The sequence below is a fragment of the Lissotriton helveticus genome, chromosome 4_1, assembly GCF_964261635.1.
Source record: "Lissotriton helveticus chromosome 4_1, aLisHel1.1, whole genome shotgun sequence".
Classification (NCBI taxonomy): domain Eukaryota; kingdom Metazoa; phylum Chordata; class Amphibia; order Caudata; family Salamandridae; genus Lissotriton; species Lissotriton helveticus.
Window position 1 is genome coordinate 1,902,607,093 of NC_136063.1, and position 23,169 is coordinate 1,902,630,261.

The window sequence follows — 23,169 nt, forward strand, 5'->3', positions numbered from 1 at the left end:
GTTTCCAGTTTATTATGTGCTCACTCTATAAGACAGCTGGAAGCTCATCTTCCAACTGTTTTTTATATAGGTATCTCACTAGGACACCCATTAGGATTCAAGATATCAGACCTTAAACAGAGAAGGAAAATATTTGGGTTTATATTAAACTCTGTGTGAGCTAGACATAACTTCAATTTGGAATACACTTTGATGTAAACATGAACCTAGCATAAATAGTGGAATAAAATATTCTTGTGACAAAAAAGTGAATCATTTTCTCAACATTTTGTGGTACATATAAATACATAGGTCAAGTCAAGTTCAAGTTTATTCATGATTTGGAACTCCGAGGAGGTCCACACAAAGCAATTTAATTCAATTTAAAACTTAAAACATAATTTTTCAATGGCATTCAGAGAATCAATAACATTTACTAGGTCAAACAAACATTAACATCACTAATCCAGTGTTCATACTAAAGTCAATATAGATTAAAAAGCATTTTTTTTAAATTACAAATTTTACAGCAGAACGTTTCGTTGGGGGCATCATACAATAACTGTAACGCTCCCGAGGGCGATCGTACCAACAATTAAAAAAATATAGGTCCTCACAATTTATGGCGGTGCAGTAAAAGGGCAGGGCAATCAAAATGTGCCTCAGATCTTGTACACCATTCTGATACAGATCATAGATTTCAGAAGTTCCATACCATTTAGATGTTAAACAATTTAAGGGGAAAATATTCAATCGTAGAAGTGTCCAGAAACGTCTAACCCCATGGGGCATATTCCATGTCACATACGGTTTGTACTTATTTCATAACAATAGTATCTTTTATCCTATGGTAGCCTCCAGCTTCTTACCACAACTTTCCCTGTCCAAGCAAAAGCTTCAAGCCAGTAAAGCCTGTTTCAAGCAGGTCTTTATTTGGGAGGCGGGAAGAGGGCGCACTAGCTTTGATTAAACTCAAGCTGGTCTAAGCCAGATTTGAAATTCCTGTAGAATTAAGGTTTTTCTTTTTTTGCCTCAAGGATTTACTTTTTCATATAGTACCTTAGAGTGTCTCCTTTACTCTTCTCAAGGCAGGAAGCTTACCGAATGATACTGGTCCAACCTTGTACATAGGATCTTTTAATACCACCTTCATAGCCTTAGGGCTGCCAATGATGCTGAGGTGTTTCAGGATAAGTCTTCTGAAAATCTACCTCTCTACTTTATTCTAAAAGCCCCATCTTGCTATATTCATGTGCTCCACTGCATTCAATAAGGTAGAAGGAATTTTGATAAACAGATAAAAGAATAGAGAAGGGTCTTCTACCTGCAGCATTATAAACATTCTCCCAGTCCCAGAGCTTCAGAACGAGCATTGCATACGTTATTTGAGATGTGGTCTATATCACTCAAATTGCTGAACAGAATTTTCCCCAAAAAGGTGAACGACGCAGCCTAAATACCATAGGTGGTTAGCATATGTGGTGTTTTTCTTGAAAGCAGAGAATTTTTCTTTTGGAGGAATTGATTTTCAAAATGTGTGCATCAGCATATTGTTGCAGTATCTCCAATTAGATATTAAGTAATTTGGGGGTAAGGTCAAAAATCAATTTGTCACCTTCATACAGGAAACATAATATTGGCTTTGCCCCAATACTAGATTGTGGGCCTCCACTTTGTGGGAGGGAATCAAGCAGATCTGAAATATACAAATAGAAGAGCAGCAGGGCAAAGAGACAACCCTGCTTTAAACAATTTTTTATTGGGATTGTCTTAGAAAGTGCTCAATCACCACCTAGTAGGACTTGGCACCACGTAGCAGAGTGGAGGGCGATAATTAAGTGCAGTAGAGTTCCGTGACTGCCGAGGTCAAACAACTTCTTCCTGGATATCCAGCAATAGACAATAAACTTTATCAAAAGCTGTGACGAAGTCTATGAGCGTGGCATATAGCGGACAGCCTCCATTAACCACATACTTATCATTAACTTATTGTAATTCAGTTATATTATCCAAAGCCCTATGTTTTTTCCTGAAAACTGTCTACTCTAGCGGGATAATTTTAGTATTCTCCGCCCAGGAATTAAGCTGAGCCAGCAGACATCTAGAAAAAACTTGAATAGGGCAACTTGGCGGTAGTTAGCAGGTGAATTGTGGTCACTCTTTTTGTAAAGGGGACAATAATGCTTCCAGTCGCCCAACCATCTGCACCATTTCCCAGAAACTTCTCATATTAATTTTAGTGGCTGCTTCTCTTAGATCTATCTACCAGCAGTCTAGAATGTGTCTTTTTAAGCTTGCCTTTAGGTGACTTCTACGTATTTTCAAGAGGGACAGAAAACTGTTTCTCTCATTAGAGAAAGAGGTAAATTGTTTCCGAACCAATCTATTTATTTATTTGTTTAATTGAAGAATAGGAAAATAAATTAACAGGGGCCTTAATTGGCCTTCGAATAGAATTTATTACAATCTGATTATTAAACATATTAAATTAGTGCGAAACATCAACATCCCAAGGGTCAAAATCATTATCAACTTTCTCTTAAAGATCTTTTCAACTAGTTATTATTCTGGGATCTCATTGGGTTCTACCTGATTTTCAATTACATTTTCAAATAGCACCATCAAAGTTCCATGACACAACTGGGACTATATTTGTTTCTAGGGTAAATGCAAACAATCTACGATCACTGAGGATAGAGTCTATTATTTTCAAATTACCTAACAGGTGGAATGATGTTTATGCAGCAATAAGATAATCTAAAATTGCCTCTCCCATCGGAGATTTAAGAGTATACTGCATGGTGGGGGAATCAGCAGAGAATCTCCCATTAGCAATCAGACAATCATTATTCCTCATTTGATCAAGTAGTAGCTTCCATCTCTTATCAGTTCTTGATTTGGTTGGAAAAAGCAGTGGAGGAAGGAGCAGAGCTTCCTCTTTGTTAACCTCTCGAATTAAACTAACAGCATGGTTAGAAATTTTACAAATTAGATCTCCCACCAAAACGACCTGGAGGCCATCCTTATCTATGGCACTTTTAAAAAAAGCATCAGGTGAAATGTAGCCATTCAGCAGTAAGATGGGGACTGATAAATCCCCCCTCCTTTGGGGGATAGTGTTACTGCTAAGAAAAGATTAGAGGATTCCTTAAAACGCTCAAATTTCCCCTTAATCGTATTAGTTAAAAAGTATAGCCATCCCTCCTTTTACATGTCCTTCTCTGGATGGGGTAGTTGCATTCTATTGAGAAAAAAACATCATAATGGAGCTTGGTGGCTCACCAGGTTTTCTGGATGCAGATTATATTGACATTTAGATCAATCAAAAATTGCGTTTTCTCTTTACTTTTCTTTATGCCTGCTACATTCCAAGAAATCACTTTTAATTAATTTCTAATTGGGATGCTGAACTGCGGGTGCCAATGATAGAACACTATTTAATGCACCTGCCAACCAGTTCCATTTTTGAGCTTATCGTCTACAGAATCGATAAAAGGGTTGATACCTTTACAGTAGGTCCACGTCTACCATTATTTCCTTGCAGCGCTCTTGGTTCTTCTACTGAACACTCTAGTGAAAGAATAGAGTGCCAATCCCCTACAGAATAGGGCAATTTACCATACCCCTTATCTCTGATATTATATTCCACATAAGCGGGAAACACATCAATACCTTTACATTGAAAACATTCACTATTTTGCATCAATACCTTTACATTGAAAACATTCACTATTTTGCAGCACCAGATTCATAACAATTTTGGATTGAAAACCTACCCTTTTGTTTGGCCCTGGCTCTATTGGGGATATGGATACCAATAAAAAGTCACTACTTTGAATTTAGTTCAGGTTCTTAATGTCTGCAAAACCTACTAATTGAAATGCACGATTCAAGATCAACTCAGTCAAAAAGGGTAACAAAGTCTAACATAGAATTATTAACGGAGAAGCGGGAGGGGAAATGGGCTGCCTGGTTAAGCATTACAGATGTTGCTTTCGCCTTGCATGTCTCCACAAACAGTTCAGCAGCAGGATTGAGTGAGGAAGGGCGAGAAGTAAATAAAGGGGGGAGGAATATGCCAGGGTCATTCCTCACCATAGAGGAGGTAGTTAACGGAGCCAGTGATCCAGAACTAGTCCCCTACTACTGATGACTCTGGTTTGATGTCTTAATCCTTTGTGGTGAATTCTCCGGTTCTCGAAAGCAAAGTTTTTTTGCGTTTGTTTGGTAATTTGGAGGTTAGATTTTTTTTTTACCCTCAGATTTTTGGTTTTACCTTTGTCCTTTGGTTGTACATTTTCTACTGGAGCATTCATGCTTAGCTCTGGAAGGATTTCTGTCTTAAAGATGGGAAAAACTTTGGGCTCAGAATTTGTAATTTTCACAAGGGATCCAGTTGCCACAGAGTTCCCTGAGAACAGATCAAAGAAATGTTTTATTAAAAATATAGAATTTTCCACCTCAGCTTTCATCTCGGGGTGTCCAAGGTGACCTTAAGATAGGGTTTACTCACTTGCAAGCAAAAATCTTGTTTTGAGGCAAAAGAAGATAGCACGTTAGCCCCATCCTCTGAAAGCAACCCTTTATGCACGCCTTGACTCACGCTTGTTTGAGACTGTGAAGCCTGATTAAAATTTCCCTGTATTCTTTTGGACCAGTTAGTACTTTCAAGATCGCAACTAAAATGTCTTGGGTATGGTCAGAACTTAATATGAATTTAACTACGAAGGCTAGAATGGAAGACAGAATTCTCTCCAAACAAGTGAATGATTCAGAGGCTAGCACCTCTTGGCCTGCAGGATTACATGACAGAATCTCTATCAGTTCCAGATCTGGAGTTGCTGACATTTCAGAGATTACTGTGGAATGCTCTGAATGATGGAGTACTACTAAAAAGTTGTAAACAAGTTGACAATATTGGCATGAATGGATTTTAGGAGCACTATCCTTCTTTAGCCTGTTGCGCCTTAGATTAAGCTCCAGATCGATATTCAGGAGGGTAACATCCTGTTTGAGAAGGTTAGATGCGTCTTCCTGAATTATGACCCCAGCTTTCTCTACTGGCATACCTGGTCGAGGAAAGGGCAGAGGACACTATCAACCTCAGGAACAGTAGGGTATTTCGAATTACCTTTGAGGTCATATTGATCCATTTTCTCTTTACAACAGGAAGGAATGTTCTGATTCACACCCTTTAATGAGTTGATATGTGGTGTTTATTCCTCACAGAGTGTTATATTTAGTTTAAACATAAGCTCTTGCTGAAACCAGGGGGCCAGAGCGGAGTTTCCTTACTTTCATTTTAGCCCCTTACTCAATTCGGACTATTTTGTTTACTAGGTGGGACAAAGAGCCCACCCCAAACGTGGCCCCACGGGGCAATAGGTCAGACAAGAACAAAGTCAGGAGAAGTGCCACAGAAAAGGGGAGTCAATCAAGCCCAGTAGATCAGCTTTTACTTATTCCACATGTGAGCAGCTCCCACTATAGCTTCTTTCACCTCTCTCACAGAAAAATCTTGCCAGTAATTTTAGAAGGTCTTGTTAGAAAATAATCACAGTGCTGTTGCAGGAAGGCTTGTTATTGTATATTCCTCTGAGAAACTATACAGTAAAAAGGAGGTAGTAGCTAGAGGGGCAAAGGGCCGCAAACTGCACTAAATTCTAGCTCAGCCACCTCTGCTGCCCTCGCGCTCACCCCTCTGGCGGGGCCTCATGGTGACGGAGGTGTCACACAGTGTAGAACAAACTTCTCACCTTCTCCTTTGTTTGGCTGGGCAGCCCTTACTGCCACAGTCCAGGGGAACTTCTGTTGCTAGACAGAAGTTGGAACTAGGCAACCAATTTGGCATCCAATAAGGTGGGGGCTAGAATACTCCAGCCACCAGTCCCAGCTCCCAGAACACTGGTGGCAACATTCCGATGGTGGCAAAGAACAGATGGCAGGGAGCTGGAACAAAAGCAGGAAAAAACGCTCAGCCTGCACCACACACCACACTCAGCTGTGTTCAGCCAGTCAGACGTGTCAGCCTCAAGCCACTCCCACAAACTGCGAGCTCACTCTGATTTTCTGCTTCCACTGTTGGTACTACCTTGGGGCGCAAAATGGTGCCTCATACAGGCACTAGGGCACAGGCGCTAGGGCAGCTTCTCCAGCCATTGTTCATGCCTGGGCGGGATGTATGTGGCATTTGCGGGACCCAAACAGGGCAGCATGGGCTGTTGCTGGGATATAGCAGCTCTCTAATCACATGCAGTCTGCCGCGGGAGCCCCGGCATGGAGTTGCGTTTGGTTTGTTGCTCATAGTGGCTGCTGTGGTTCCAGCAACTGTGCTTGGTACTGCCCATGAGCATAGCTAGTCTCAAGTTTCGTATCTGTCTAGCAACACACTTGTTCTGTTTGGCAGGAGATCCTTATCCAGTTTGCCACCAAACCTTCCCAGATCTATGCCATGCCTCTCGCTTCTAAAACATTTAGATCTGTTACTGCTATCTGCTTGTCTACTCCTACATGGCCATCCACTATAAATACATCGTTTTTTGGGGCCAGTTCTGAGTAGGTGTGACTCACCACTGGCAATCTAAAAGTAAAGCAGATGTAAACCAACAGTAAGTCATACCCATTCATTGTGAAATAGCCCCTTATATTCCTGCTGCAGACAAAGTCAATTTTGCTGGCCACCATTTGGGTATATTACCATGACCTGGGCAACATTCTCCCCTTGTGCTTCAATAGAGTAATCAGCGCAGGTGAAAGGTTATTGGTTAAACTATAGCTCATTATGTGGTACTTAATGCATAGTTTTGTCAACTTTCTCCTCATTTGAGATATAAATAAATGCCTTTCTGTACAAACTTAAAGCTTAGCTAGCATATGGTGGACAATGTGGTAAGATGTGTTAATCATACATAATGCTGAAACATTGCAGCCCATCTTGACCCTACCTACATATCACTAAGGTATTTCAGATGACACGAGTAGCAAGGAGTGTACAACTCAGACATTTTAATAATTTTTTTGATACAGCAGGCTTTCGGGGAAACAGTGGTGAGGTTCTAAATGCAGAAACATTGTAATTTGTACTAGCTTAACCAAATCTTAGAAAAAAAATAATGATGTCATTAAGTTATAGGGTGTAAAGTGTGCTGCTGGGTAGAAGTAGAGTAAGTCCTTGTACCTATAAAGGATTTACACTACGACAACTGGGAGCAGCATGTTCGCATTGCCTTCTCTGTTGCAAAAATTTGCTTGATATGGTACTTGGTGTTTAATTTTATAAGAACCGTCATTTCTGTAAAAAATAATAGACTCTTCATTAGTCATGTAAATTAAAACAATAAAATACAATGACACATATTTTAGACCAGTGCTTTGAAGATAAGACTATCCATTTTGTTGGTATATTTTGCCTTTATGATTAAGAGTTTATTTTCAGTACTATAATAATCCCAAGTGTTTTGTTCAGAACAAAAATAAACCTGCTAAATTTGTTCTGATTTTCTCCACGTTGCTCCTCCAATTTCCACATTTGAATGCTGTCCTAAGGATGCCATGATGTACTGTCCGAGATTACGGGCTGCTGCCGAGTTTTTCAATGCTGCACGTCTGGAGCAGGGGAACTAGATGGATCAGGGGAAATGGGGCAGAGGAAAAGGGCATGATTAGGTATTGTGTCTGGAGTAACATAGGGAAGCAGGAGCTTTGGGGTAATAATGAGAAAGGATAAAAAGGGAGAGATAAGAGACATATAGGGTGGGGGCATATTGGTGTAGAGGAGGGGAGCTGACAGAAGTTTCTGGATGGTAATCAAAAGAGGAGATCCCTGAATTTCTTCCCTTACACTTCCTTTTACGTATTGAAATCACACTGCACATTCAACACAGCAGATCTGTGCTAACTGCTTCAGAATACCACATCTCATCTGCTATTTCGTGTAGTATGATATCCTATCAATCAGGAGTATATCAGCAATGTTGGTATTCTTGTTATTTGACATTTAATCAATGCAATTTGAGGGAATGGGATTGTCTATACCTTTATCTTCGGGTGTAATCATTAAATAACCCATAGCACTGGTCAGCCCTTTGTTCGACAACAAGAAAAAATTAAAGGAACAATCATATACATCAATCCAATAATATGATCAATAATTTATGTCTTTTAGCACAGTCAATAAAGAGAGTTTTATAAGAGGTATAGGGTTTTTATTTTCAGTTCCTACAGTATTTAATCATTTATTTCAGTAAAAAATGTAGTCTCTTAAGCATCTGCATTAGAAATTAACATAATCCAATAATTGATATTTCAATAGAAGGTAAAAAGGTAAAACTGAATTTTAGTCAGGATTACAGTGAATATTATAATAATGCAACAAGCGTGGTCCATAAAGGAAAATCCCTAATCTAGATCAATTTGAAGAATATAAAGTAAAGGGTCAGTGTAGATACCCAGTAATGAGTACTGATGTGAGGATCGATACATCAGCATGAAGCCTTTGCATAATAAGCTGGAAGATGTTCTGAGCTATAAAGCAACAGACCTAAATGAAATAAGCTAAGCAACCTCCCAAAAAGAGAGATTTATAGAAACTAAAAGATGAGTCCCCTGCCAGTGCAAATGAAAGAAATTGAAAGGGAGCAATACTTACAGAACATTCATCAGAGCAAAAGTCCTCCTAAGAAAAAAGTTCAGAGGAAAGTCCTGCCTTGCTCTAGGAACACACACTAATATAAACACACAGTATTCTAAATGGCAACAAGTATCATTTAATTTCCTGTATTATCCAATAGGATTGTAGTAAACTCCTGTGAATAGGTAAACCCCCATCTTCCCACACTTGTACAATTTCATCTTTCACATTCTGCAGTCCAGACAAATGAATCATCCTTCCTGTTACCTCCTCTTCTTTCTGGTGAGAACCTCACTATCAGCTGTCTAATACAAAACAAATACATATTTACTAACAGAAGGCTTCTGGAAAGTTACAATATCTGCAGCATAAGAGAAATACATTTTGTGGAAAACAACTATAAAACGTGAAAACAGGTCTTTCAATGTTAATGCATTATTTTCAGTTAACATGGTATCAACAGTCAGGCTAACTTAAGTCAGCACTTGTTTACTTTTTGCAGGCTTATTTCATTAAGGTATGTTCATCTGCCACAAACATTTTGCATTTAGTATATGTATTATTATAATGTCGATTTTTGCAGTTTTTAAATAAAAAGGGGTTTTATTGGAAAATCAAATTCGCTCTAGCACTATCATGCAATTAGTATGGCGCTTTTCGGTAGTTCGAGGGTTCTAGTTTATAGGAATGCTGGTTTAGCCTTTAATATCAAAACGAATAGATGAATAATCATGTGAGCTTAAAACGTTTTATTTTAACATTTTCAGCATATTGAATGGAATTTAATTATCTTTATTGTATTTCTATTTATATAATTATATTGAACTTGAGCATTATTTTAAAAACAAAAGGATTCTGCAAAAAAGTAAACATAAGGTCCTCATTTTCAGGAGTGCTCAGGCCCCAAAAATCCTCTGCTGTAGAGCATTCGGGCTCAGCTCACGTCTGTCTTCATCAAGGTAGTTTTGCTCAAAGTTGTGCCATGCCCTCTTGTCCTCTTTTCTCAAAAAAAGTGCAAGACTGCCAGGAGAGTTTTCATTCAGAAAATGCTAATACGCTTGGAGCGGTTTGTCAATACTTTGTGGTAGTCACAGGCATCATTGAATGTTTTTGTTGGAGTAAATCTGGTGCTGATCTTCTGAAAGACAGCTGATATCAAATCAACTTTGTCTTTTTTGAGGTAGTCATTGTGGTTAATGTTTTGTTGCATTTAGGAAAGATGAACTTGCCCATTTTATTATGTAATTTACAGCAGGAACCTGATCAAATGAACTACAAGGACCGTATTAATGACAGAGATCCTGCTGTACACCAGCATAATACCAGTACCTCCAAAATCCTGCAACCAATTAGAGACTGGTGAGAAAACTGAAAGGACGTCTTATGACATACTCCCAAGACTATGTGAGCCACTAACACCATCTGATGAAGCTCCTTCATATTAAAGGGATTAGTCAGCACAAAAAAAATATCAATTCACCCAGGAATGCAGCACTAACAAGTTAAAAGAATAAGCATTGACTAATGCTTCTTTAGTTGATGTCTGCTTGGGTTTTGAGACACATTGTGACATCAATAACCGAATGGCCCCAAATAATCCACTGCTCTTTGTAGATTAATTATAAACTCTTCGTGAAAGCGCGAGCATGAGAGGTCATGTGTTTGACATCTTGTCAGTGTGAATTTATATCAGAGCCGCTATTTCGGCAAGATGGCCTGGCTGAGATATTTCTGCTGTGGGAGCAAGGGACTATTACATATTAAGAGAGACTGTCTAAACTGCAGTGCCTTGGTTTATGACAGATACTTTTGCACTTACCCAGAATCCACTATGTATAAACAATATGGCTTTTAATTGTGTCCAGCCCCTGGTCGTCTGGGGTGGTTTACAATGTATGGATACTTTTTCAAATAGGCCACATTGTTTTGCACATTTTGTAGCTGATAATTATATTCTTTCAGCTGGGGGGGCGGAGCTAGCCGGCAAGCGAGATGGCTGCCTGATCCCGCGGCTCCGCCATGCACTGAGTTTAATATCCTGCATAATCCGAGTTTAGCAACGTTAAAGGGCCGATTCCAGGTGTAACACACTGGCTAACAAGTGAGGATCGTACGAGTGACCCGGCGGCGGCGTGAAAGAGGAGGCACGGCCGAGCGGAGCTGTGATCGTGTCCCTGAGGTGCCAGGCCGGGAAGCCGCGGGCCAGAGTTGGCGCTGTGCCCGTGCGGCGTAACGAGGCGTGCGGCCGCGGGCTACGCACAATACCGGTCCGACAGTCTCCCCCTGCCCGAGAGCGGGGCGCACACCGGAGGTGGTTTGAAGGACTGCGGCGTCCCGCGCGCCACGGGTCATCGGCGCGGGACCCACTGTGACTGCCCCCGCTCCCTCGGAACTACACTATAGAGCGGAGGAGAGCCAAGGCCCCTCCCGTAACGACAGGCGGACGGGGGTCCGACCTTGACTGATTCTGGAGACTGCCAACGGGGTAGACACTGCCGGGGGCCTAACTGGAAGCCCACACCCCGTCCGGCTCGAGTGGTTCGGCAGTCTGCCCTCCGGAGGGGCTTCGCGCCATTTTCATCTCTAGTGCTTTGTAGGACGGTGGGGCAAGGCGCACTCAGGGCTGAAGACAACATCGTGTCTGTGTACAGTGCGTCCCCTAGTCGGCTCCGGACTGGCTCCTTTGGCTACAGGACTGAGCTTCGAGACCTCCACCCCCTCACTCCCCTGGCAGGCCTTTCATTCGGGGTCACGTCCCATTATACTCTGCTGCTGCGGCACACACCCTGTTGGCCCTGGACCGAAAGTAGTGCTTGACCCCTGAGGCGAGGCTGCAAGTACATAAGGCTGGACATTTCCCCTCTCTGGCTTACATTGGAGGGTGGCTTGTGGAGCGGAGACGACTGCGAGTTGCATAGACCTGAGGCTACACGTTCTGCGGCCTATCACACGGGCTCTACGCTTCCTGCTGGCTGCAGACGCACATCGAGGCGCGATGGGCAAAGGAGATAGAACCCAAAGTAAGTTGCCCTTTTCGCAGAAGCGGCTGCTACAGCAGAGCCCGATTACGGAGGATGGCCCTACGACGCGGTCGGAGGAGGCTCAGGGCACTGACTCTGACCATAAGACTTTGCTGCTCTCCATGGAGCAGGGCATACAGACCAGCATCTCTGCCCTGGGGTCCAAAATCGACGCTATGTCATACAGAATGAACCGGATGGCGGAACGACTAGACAAACATGCCGAGAGACACGATATGGCGGAAAGGAGGATGACGGAAGTTGAGGAGGCACAAACGGACCTAGACACGGCGCAAAAAAAGATGGAGAGGATGATGCAGGCCCTGCAGGACAAGACAGAAGATTTGGAGGCGCGCTCGCGGCGCTGCAATCTACGCATCACGGGCCTTCTGGAGAGCACATCTACGGGCCCTATGGAGCGCTTCGTGGAGCAGCTCCTCACGAAACTTCTGGGAGACGGAGTGTTTTCAGCCATGTTTACAGTGGAGAGGGCGCATAGGTCGCTGGCCCCTCAACCGCAGCCTGGAGCGCCTCCGCGCCCTATAATAGCGAAACTACTTAACTATAGGGACAGAGACACCGCGCTCCATTTGGCGAGGTCGAAACAACAACTGCAATATGAGGGGTCCGCAATTTCGCTGTACCCAGATTTCACGGCGAAGGTGCAAGAGGAGCGGAAGAAGTTCATCCCGCACAAAAAGTGTCTCAGGGAGATGGGCCTGGACTATGCCTTGTTGTACCCGGCCAAACTGCGCGTCAACAGAGGAGGCCATTCCCATATCTTCACGGATCCCAAGGCACTGCAACAAGAGATGAAGCGATGGTCGAAGGAACAGAAAACGAGCTCTGACAAGAACCCCGAGGACGATGAGAACGCCAGCCGGCTGGACGATCAGGATTGATCTCTTGCATTGTCTGATTGATAACCTTGCGTCTGAGCAGCGCTGTCCCGGAACGGACACGAGCAGCTCCCACCTGGAGAAGTGATGGGACAGCTGCCACACTTTATGAAGACTGCAAGCTATACAGATAAGTGGTCCTGGGAGGGGGGTGGTGCATGGCAGGGAGGCTTCTCTGGTTGCATTTCAGTACACAATTGATCCCTACGCACACTGGGATCTCTCACATGAGTCTCCTTTATTGACATTCAGTGGCGAAAGGCCTGGAACTGGGGACATTTATCGGACAAGGTTTTGAGCGCGCACAGCATAGGCGCGGCGCGATACAGACGATCTTTACAGATATGAAACGTTGCACTGATTGTGGTTACTGTGCATGGCGGGAGCGGGTGGAGGGACACACAAGCGTTCTGTGACATAGGCGGAGACTATGACACTTGGCTACCTGGGCCCCCGCGCGTTAAGCACACTGTTGTGGTGGTTGAACACAGTTGGGGTGGGATTGCTGGGAAGTGGGGTGGGTAGGCTACTGACGGACCGGGTTGGGGTGGGTCTGCTGTGGGAGGGGGGCTGGAGTATGGTACTTTGGGAGTTCACGTTTTTGTGGAGAGTAGGTAGGGTGGGGGATGGGGGGGGTAAGGGACAGGTCGCAGAATGTTCGCTGACCAATTCAGATGACACTGAAAATGTTTGTGGTATTGTGGCCGCATGTTATCGTATTGCCTTACGTTGCCTTAGATGTCTAGTGCCCCTGTGACTGACTTGGAAAATCCTGTTGATACCTTGCGAGTGTTGACCTGGAATGTCAGAGGTCTGAATAATCACAGGAAGCTGAGGAAGGTGCTCCATTATCTACAGAGACACCATATAGATCTGGCTCTCATACAGGAAACCCATTTACCACTCACAAGCAGGATGCTACAACACAGAGGCCTGTCGGGGAATTCTACAGTGGCGGGATTCACTACACACTCTAGGGGGGTTTTGACATGGATAAATCCACGTTCCAATTTAGATCTGCGGCTGATTAAAGCTGACCCTGAGGGCCGCTATCTAATTTCGAGATGTGAGGGGAAAGGACACAACTTAATTGTTGTTAATGTATATGGCCCGAATTATGACTCTTCTGACTTTTACGCCCAGTTAGCCCTGAGTTGTAGAACGTATGCCACGGCACACATGCTCTGGGGGGGTGATTTTAATCTAGTGCTGGACCCGGAGTTGGACAGGTCCTCCGGGCCCATACGGAGATCGGCTGCAGCGACGGTGACTCTTCAGGCTGAGCTACTGACACTGGACCTGGTTGATGTGTGGAGAAGCAGGAACGCGGGCCGGGGTGGGTACACCCACTACTCTTCCTTTCATGATATACACACCAGGATTGACTACTGGTTGGCCTCTCACTCCATCACTGGCCGAATTTTGGCATGCTCTGTACTTGCGCGCACACTATCTGATCATTCACCGATACTACTGGTTCTTGAGACACCGACTCGCAGGATCCCCCCATTCACTTGGCGATTCCCCCATACGCTCTATTAGATGACACCTTTAGAGGGGAAATAGCTGAGGAAATCGACCTCTTCTTTGAGAAGAATTTAGGATCAGTGGATAACTTCCACACGGTTTGGGAGGCGTTCAAGGTCTTCATTCACGGGATTGCTATGGCCAAACATTCCAGTGTCTTAAAGGCCATACGGCAGCGGCTGCGCTCCCTGGAATCCCAAATAGCTGGCCTGGAGACACTACTTTTGACTGACCCAGACCCCTCTACAGTAGATAGACTGCGAACCCTTGTCTCGGACTTCAATGAGGAGGCGGACAGGGAGGTATGCTACATGGGGAAGTATGCCTCTGCAAGGACTTATGGCGAGAGCGAGCGGCCTAGCTCACTATTAGCTAGGATATTGCGTGACACCAGGAGAGCCCCCAAATTGACGGAGCTTCTCACCTCGGGGGGGAGCACGGTCAATTCAGACGAGGAGATTATCGCGGAATTTTGTGACTACTACTCCAACTTGTACACTACTAAAACAGTAGATCTAGAATCTGACATGGACGACTACTTGGAACATATACAGTTACCGTTTTTGGCACAGTCAGTCAGGGAGTTCCTCATGTCTCCAATACAGGCAGACGAGATCTCTGATGCGTTAGCTAGCATGCGTGTACACAACGCCCCCGGGATAGACGGTTTGACAGTGGGGTTCTACAAAGCGTTTAAGGATAAACTTCTGCCTCACCTGTCGTCCTTGTTTGACGAGATATGCGAGGATGGCAGCATGCCCCGAACGATGAGAGAGGCCCTCTTGGTTACCATCTTGAAGCCGGGCAAACCCTCTAATGTCTGCAGCTCGTATAGACCGCTGTCCCTATTGAACGTGGACGCCAAACTTTATGCGAAGGTTCTGGCCACCCGGCTGTCCCTCATCGCGCCGGAGATTGTAGCCCCAGAACAGTCTGGCTTTGTGCCCGGACGGAACTTGATATACAACATACGCACAGTGTTAGGCACTATGCAACATGTGCCACAGCATGTGAAGACCGTCGCAATTTTCCTGGATATGGAGAAGGCGTTCGATTCTGTAGAGTGGCCGTTCATGCTTAGGGTCCTGCGACGCATGGGACTGGGAGAGCAGTTTTTACAAATGGTTGGCGCGCTGTATTGGAGACCCGTGGCCAGGGTACGTCTGGGAGATCGTGTATCGGACCCTTTCAGCATCAGCAGAGGCACGAGACAGGGCTGCCCCCTATCCCCATTGCTATACGCCCTCGTTGCTGAGTCATTGGCGTGTGCGTTGCGGGAATACCACTGGCATCGGGGGGTTAGCTTCCCGACGTATAAAATAGTCATCTCGACGTACGCGGACAATACATTACTATATGTGCGAAATCCGGAAACTAATCTATCCCCTGTTTTACAAGAGGTGGTGCGTTTAGGCGCCCTCTCTGGCCTGAAAGTTAACTGGGAGACATCAGTGGTGTTTCCACTTACCCTATTGACGGAACGCTTTGAGATGGAATACCCCTTACACTGGTCACCGGACCCGGTGCGCTACCTTGGCATAATGATTCACATAGACCCGGAGGTGCTATTCAGTGAGAACTATGGGGTGGCTTTCAGTAAATGTGAGGACGACGTGGAAAGATGGTGTAAGCTCCCACTCTCCCTGATGTGCCGCATAGCCATCATGAAGATGGTGGTGTTGCCGAGATTTCTCTTTCTGTTTAATACACTACCCGTTATACTCTCGAAAGCCTTCTTTGCGAACTTAACAAAACTTATGATCCGTTTGGCCTGGGGAGGTGGGCAGCCGCGGGTTAAGTGGACCACGCTCACGTACGAGCTGGGTGGGCTTGGCGCGCCGGACCTTGAAAGATACTATAGGGTGGCTCAGGCCACTCACTTGCACACGTGGATTCATGGTGATAGGAACATCCCACACGTACAGATGGAGCAGCTTTTTGCGGACCCTCTTCCGCTACCAGCCACGATCTGCACCCCTGTAGATCGCAGGGTTGGAGTACTAGACTCGATAACGGCTACAAAGCACGCCTGGAACGCACTACTGAAGGCCAGAGACGGAGAGTTGCTCTACTCCCCCTCGATGGTGGTGGAATGGTTGCAGTGGCTGGCCCCCATCGGGGACAGGAATGTGATCCGAGCCCTGCATGAGCTGGGGCTTAAGACGGCGGGAGCGCTGTTTACGGATGGGAAAGTTACAACGTGGGACCAGATCGTCCAGGGAGCGGATAGCCCGACGCTGTTACAGCGGTTTCAATTTCACAGGGTCCGGAGCGCCTTGAAGGATGCTCTGGGCTCAGACCTGGCGGAGCCGCCGGACCTGCCGGAACTCTCACATGTGATTGATACTGAATCTCCGCGACATATGACAGCGCGCCTATACAAGAGCATGGTCTCCTATAGAGCGCAGGAACCTTCCAAGGCCCGTATGGCCTGGCAGAGTGACCTGGAGATCGAGATAGACGACTCTATGTAGACATATTGTTGTGTCAATACTAGGAAGCTATCACTGAACGGGCGCCATAGATTGGTCCATTTTAAATTCTTGCAGAGGGTGTACTACACTCCGGAGCGCCTACATCGATACGGTCTGCGGCGGTCCCCCGAATGCGAGCGTTGCCACGCGCAAGTGGCAGATTTCTTACACGTGGCGTGGGGTTGCCGCAGGGTACACTAGTTCTGGGTGGCGGTCATCGCGGAACTAAGTGAGATACTGGATCATGAACTTCCGGTCGATCCGGCCATGGCGCTGTTGGGTTATTCGAAGACCTTGCCGGTGGCATACAGGCGATTGACAGATACGGAATATTGCTGGCAAGACGTACAGTGGCGCAGTGTTGGATGAGAGGGCCGACACCGACTAAGAAACGATGGGCTAGAGACATGGTGTACTGCTGCACGCAAGCGGAACACTACAGTGAGCTCCTCCCTCCCACCAACAGGCCGAAAAACTTCTGGGGCCTATATAACACTTTTAGGTACACTAGGGATGCCATGGCGGACACACAGCGGGAAGGGGAGGAGGATGCGCCATAACTGGCACGTAGACGATAGACCCCAGTGGAATCAGGAGGAGGGGGGTAAGTTAATGACCTTGGGGAAACAGCGATGGCTGGGCGGAGTATTGATGCCCAGCTGTCCTGTGGTGTGAAGCAGGCAGTGGCACACACGGGATATTAAACGGGGAGAGTGTGAGATACACGCGAGACATTCTGCAGAGATCACGCTCGGGGCGGGGGACATGGACACTGGCACACCACACAATGTGGCATTTCTTGCAGCACGTAGGTTAGCGAACTGGTTGCATACCTGGGGGGGGAGGGGGGGTTTCTCTGGAGTTTTTTTGGGTAAGGGGGGGAGGAGTGTTTACCGTTGAGTGGGAGGGGAGTGTCTTATAATATAAAATACACCTACATTTCCGGCTTTGAGGAACACGGCCCACACGGTCCGACTTCTGTGTGCAAGAGGGCTTTCACATGTGCACTGTCATGGCACCTACGGTCACTAGTGGTTTGAATGCCTTTCCTACGATACCCTTGCGCCGCCGTACCCCAGGGTTGACGGCATATGGCTGTGTACTACTAGCTGTCTGCTTATTGACCGCATATATTGTTATTGCATTGTCGCCCCATGGGGGTTGTAGGCGGTATGCCGTGTATATCCTTGATTGTGTTAATAAAGGTGTTTTAAAAAAAATAAAAAAATAAAATGATATTCTTTCAGCTGCATAAAGTGCAGTGCATTACACCAAGAATATATGTGTTTTAACACTGGATATGTTCAAGATGTGAGCTATTGTTTGGCCACTCTGGAAAACTGATAGACTCTTGTCCTTTTTTGTGGGTGAGATTGCTATGTAATATGACCTTGAGATTTCCAACAGTACTCAATGGAATGTCGTTGTGATTGAAGGGACAGTGGCTTTGGTATCACTGCTCCATTTTCGTGATGTTTGCCCAATTTTGGAATTTTAGAATGAAGGCATTGTTTTCAGGCCCGGTCTGTGCAGGTAAGAGCAGTGAGGCATGGTGGCGGGGGGAGGGGGATTCAACAGACGACGAGGGAAAATAAAGTTTTTATTTGATTACTAGCAGCCCGTCCCGACGTTGTCCGGGTATGAAATAGAATGTATGTATTTGGCAAGGGCAATTTATTTTAAAATCTTGTGGTAGACAACATTTTTTGTTTCATTAGAATAGGGACGGAGAAGGCCCAGCTGCAGCCCTGGTTGATGTTAGCAGGCGTGTGTAATTGGTGTAGTGATCCGCCGCCTGAGCCCGGCTACAGCCTTGGTTGATGTTAGCAGGCGCGTGTAATGTCGATGAGTAGGAGAGGCTGCAGTAATTGTCCCCGCAGACACGATCATTTGCGTGTTCCCCCGCTTGAGGCCCAGATGCATGCCTGTTTGATGTTAGCAGGCACGTGTTCCCCCGCTTGAGGCCCAGCTGCAGCCCTGGTTGATGTTATCAGGCGTGTGTAATTAGTGTACTGATCCGCCGCCTGAACCCGACTAGAGCCCTGGTTGATGGTAGCAGGCGCGTGTAATTACTTTGAATGAGAGAGTTCAGTAACAGCGCGCAGGAGAGGCTGCAGTAACGTTACTTACCAGGCCTCCAGGTGAACGCGTTTGTCCCACCCCCTGCACACGGCCACAGCAGACGATCTTCTGGTTAATGTACGACCCACATGGCATGAAGGGTGGAACGTTGCACACGCCCCCGGCGTTTCTCACGCCCCCAGCGTGCCCCTTGATGCGGCGCAATTGCGTTCACATGGCATGAAGGCCGGACACCCCCCTAGTGTTTCTCACACCCCCAGCGTGCCCCTTGATGCTGCGCAGCAACGTAATTGGCGCTTGTATGTACGACTCACATGGCATGAAGGGCGGACACACGCCCCCAGCATTTGTCATGCCCCCAGCACACGCCCACAGCCCACGATGTGATGGCCGTACCACACGCCCCCAGCGTTAGTCACGCCCCCAGCCCACGCCGACAACACAACGCAGACACGCCCACAAGGGACTACTTTGCTGGCACGGTTCTTTTACCTTTTAAATGTATAGAGGAGTTGGCCTAACGGCTAAGGCGCTCGACCTCGGACCTGGGGATCTGGGTTCGAGTCTTGGTAACGACGCCAAATATCCTGGGATTCTGGGCAAATCACTTAATCTCCCCCCAAAAAATGAATGTGTGTCCTCATGTAATGTAACTGGTGCTATGTAAAGTGCTCTGATACCTGATTCAGTTCGGGTCAAGTTCGCGCTTTATAAAACTCTGCAAAAAAAAAATATATATATGGTGGCCGTCTGCATAGCCTATGTCCTTCTGCTGCAACTGCCCTTTCCAACACTGTATTGGGTGTTGTGATTGGTGCTGTGGTAACTGAGATTACCCGCCTCAAAGGTTTGGGCTCTCTATTTATAATATTATTATGGATTCTCTGCATTGTCTGTTGAATTCCCCTCACACTGCCCCACCACTCTTACCTGCATGGGCCACTCCTGATTGTTTTCAAGGCCAATATTGAAATTTGTAAAGGCTGGAGGAGATGTCTTCTTGAGTTTTTGCTGACGTCTTGACTGGTAAGCATCTATGTCTAAGACATTGATGAATTCTCTTTAAGGAAGCAGGCATTTATAATGTAAATAACATGCTTGATCAATGTTGATTGCAGAATGATACACTAAAAATCCTTCTACCAACACCAATGGAAACTCCCCTTTGTGCACTCTTTTTCTGATCGCCTAGTCCCCTCTCCTGTATTTTACAAAATTACCCAGTACAACATGGTGAAAATGTACAATTGATTCTTCTCATAAAAAGAAAGTGGTTTCTCTTCCTGAGTAGTTTCCCTTTATAAACAGTGTACTGTACACACATTTGTTATTTCACGTCTGCTTGTGAATGCAAGCCACTTGTAAGATTTAGGGCTTTGGAACTCTCAAGAATATTTTAGGTAACTGTAGTACCAGACTAAGTAACATATTTAGAAAGTTCTTATGTTACTCGTCAGAACACATGTATGTAAAAAGAAAGTTGCTTAAATTGCAAAGGTGTATAGAGCTACCTATAACATTGTTGTCCTAGTTACAAAATGAGGTCACAATAACCAGAGAGGGTTAGGTTTTGAAACGGCTTCAAAATAGGTATGACAAACCTGCTACCTAACAAATGCTTTGGGACCATCCCCATCTTATCCCACAAGTAACAGGATACTGATTCAAAGTTTCAGTAGCTATATTGTGGCCCTCATTAAGAATTCAGTGGATTTAGGTGAAGGAACACCAGAGGTCTGGGATTCCTAATTCAAGCTAATATTTCTGAACCAAAATACACCTTTTACTTGTTTTCTTCCTTGAATGGGGAATCCGACCTGCACTCCATCATGGTAGGCCTGAACTTTGGATTCACCCTGATGTAGTGTGACCTAAATGAATCTTTTAGCGCTATTGACTTTTAAGCACTGTTTTTAGTTTATTCTTTAAAACTTCATAACGCCGGTTCTACTTATTAGATTGTTGTTATTTTGGTCCTGTTTTATTCATATAAAATTATAATCTATATTTTTAACTGAGTGTGGAGTCTTTTTGTGGCATATTCATTGTGGTACTGTGTGTGTGTGTTGCACAAATACTTTACACATTGCCTTTATAGATAAGACTGACTACTCTGTGCCCAGCTACCTGAGGGTGAGCACATGTTATCTTATTCTGTATCTAGCTAACCTTGACTAGAGTGGTGGTTCCTGCCTGGCCTCGGTGCATAGCTCAGCCAACCAGGAATCCTATTTCTAACACCCTGGTATATTTGGTCATACATATACCCTGCTACCTCTAGACTGACAAATAGCCTACTAACCCTACAAGTCCCCATACCCTAGTACTTCTAACCCTGCCTATACATTAGTTCTAATATCCCTGATTATACCCTAATATTTCTACCCTACCTATATCCTAACTATCTCCACATTGGTTTATTGCTGCCTGTACCATGGCACCTCTACCATACCAATACCCCAATAATAATACCACTATCTGTAACCTACTACTTATATTCCTACCTTTACTGTAGTTCATGTAATTTACCAATTCGGTAATCCAGCCTATAACCTAGTATCTCTTTTCATACTGATATCCTAGGAAATCTTCCCTACCCTTGTTCAACTCCCACCTTCACCCCTGTACTGTTACTCATACCTTTGTACTTCTTTCCTTACCCTATCTCCATTATTCTTGCCCTCTTCTCTCCTTAATATTTCATTAGGTTGTTCTTTTGTCCGTATTTTTGGTCAGTTTTGTTAATTTTTATCTAACTTGGGAATGTACCTAAATTCAGTTTCACTAGCCTTATGTTGTCAGATTTGTGTTCTCAGTTGTGTTGTCTCTCTAAAAAGAAGGGGAGACTTTCAAGCTCAAACAGTTCAAAGGTTACTAAAAACAAAGCAATATGCTGCCACGCAGTGGAAGGTCCTTTGCAAAGTTTGACGGGTCACCTTTCTGCTGCTTGTTGCTATAGTTAGGTATTAACCGGGTACTAATGAGGTGCAACCTATGCTGACAGAGTGTCATCAAATGTAAAAATGACAAAATAATGAAATAGGACCATCAAAAAATTTGCTGCATTTTGCCGCATAATGTGCCTTTTCTTGCTGCACAATTTAGTCAACCCTGCTGCATAATTTAAATTCCACTCATTTGTAAGCAGTGCGAGTTTCAAATGGAAAACGTATTCTTCAGTTCTGTCCAAGGAGTTCATCTGAATCATGGGGAGGAGGGAGGATTTAAGCATCTCGCAACACTCTTTAATGTGAATGTCCAAAAATGCGTTGGTGCTTTATTGCTAATTCATCAGCATTTATTCAAAGAAATTGTAAAGCCTTCCCACACACAAAGTATTGGTATTGCATACTTGTAAAAATAAGTCAAATGTATTTGAAACTCACGCAATGTACTGTAAACAAGCGCTTCTTGTTGTGTCTTTATAGCAGTGGATAAAGAAAAGCCCCATGGTTTCCCCCAATAAACCAGATCAGGAAGAAACCTGTTCAGTGATTCTGGTCGAGAAAGAGACTTCTCCTGAGATGCCGCCATGCTGAGTGCTAACTTGCAGGTGGAAAAGAAGACGCCGGTCATCTATGTCGGTCAACTGTTTACATGGAGATGCTGTTAATGTAAACTGGACTTGTTTGGAGATGCTGTGAATGTAAACTGGACTTGCTTGGAGATGCTGTTAATGTAAACTGGACTTGCTTGAAGAGTTTTGCTACAGAAGTGCAGGTTTTTTCATACAAATTCCAAGCATCTGCACATTGACCTGCTTGGGCCAGAGAGCATGGACAAGATGCCTTACTTTGTTGAGAAGATTCCATATTTTCTTGGACCATCTTCAAAAAGAACAATAATAATGTATATAAGTGACTGTTTCCTTTATACTTTTTAAAAAACTGTTTCTTGTTGATTATATCGAGAGTGAACATACTACCTCTTTTGACAGGGTATAAATTGACTAGCCTTCCTATGAAGAAGTATCAATTTCTCTAAACTTGTGCCTGAACAAACAAACAGCCCCGAGTTACGTGTGTCACACCTCATGCTGGCCATAGTCAAAATCCAGATGCTGTGCCTCTGGGTGACTATAACAGCATCTTGTTTATGTCCAAGGAATGACCAGCGAAGTTGGTGTCCTCGCAAAGAGACTTTTAGGCTTTCCTTATTCAGATATGTTTGGGGTAATTGATTGCTTGTCCTGGAAGACATTAAATGCTGCTTTGCTGTTGCTCAGTGTATGTTTATGTATGCACACACATACCCACACACACCGCTAAAGAAGCAAACCTATTTTCTCATTATACATTTTTTTTAAACTTCCAGTGAACATTCTGCAAAAGCCACCCCCCACGCCCAATTGCCAAGAACAAAGCGGATCACACCCCGCATTAACCACACCATGCATCTGTAGTTGCATCTAGGTCATAATATACTGCTAGTTTGCATGTTGAGGCCTCTCTACCATTTAGTAAATGAATATGAAATCTCCAATAACGTAATAGCTAATATTTACACATAATCTCCAATCGAGCAAATACACAGGAGCAAAAAATGTAAAAGTAGGAATA

The 23,169-nt window shown here is 44.6% G+C and overlaps 1 protein-coding gene across 1 annotated transcript in view; it reads left to right on the forward strand.

Annotated features, from left to right (window-relative positions):
• Positions 1-22,829, forward strand: part of IL13RA1 (interleukin 13 receptor subunit alpha 1) — a 286,361-nt gene extending 263,532 nt beyond the window's left edge. The window contains exon 10 of the mRNA XM_078688547.1: positions 22,039-22,829. Within this exon, the coding sequence (XP_078544673.1) occupies positions 22,039-22,149 (111 nt within the window). The 3' untranslated portion in view covers positions 22,150-22,829. The remainder of the gene's footprint in view (positions 1-22,038) is intronic.
• The last annotated feature ends 340 nt before the right edge of the window (positions 22,830-23,169 follow it).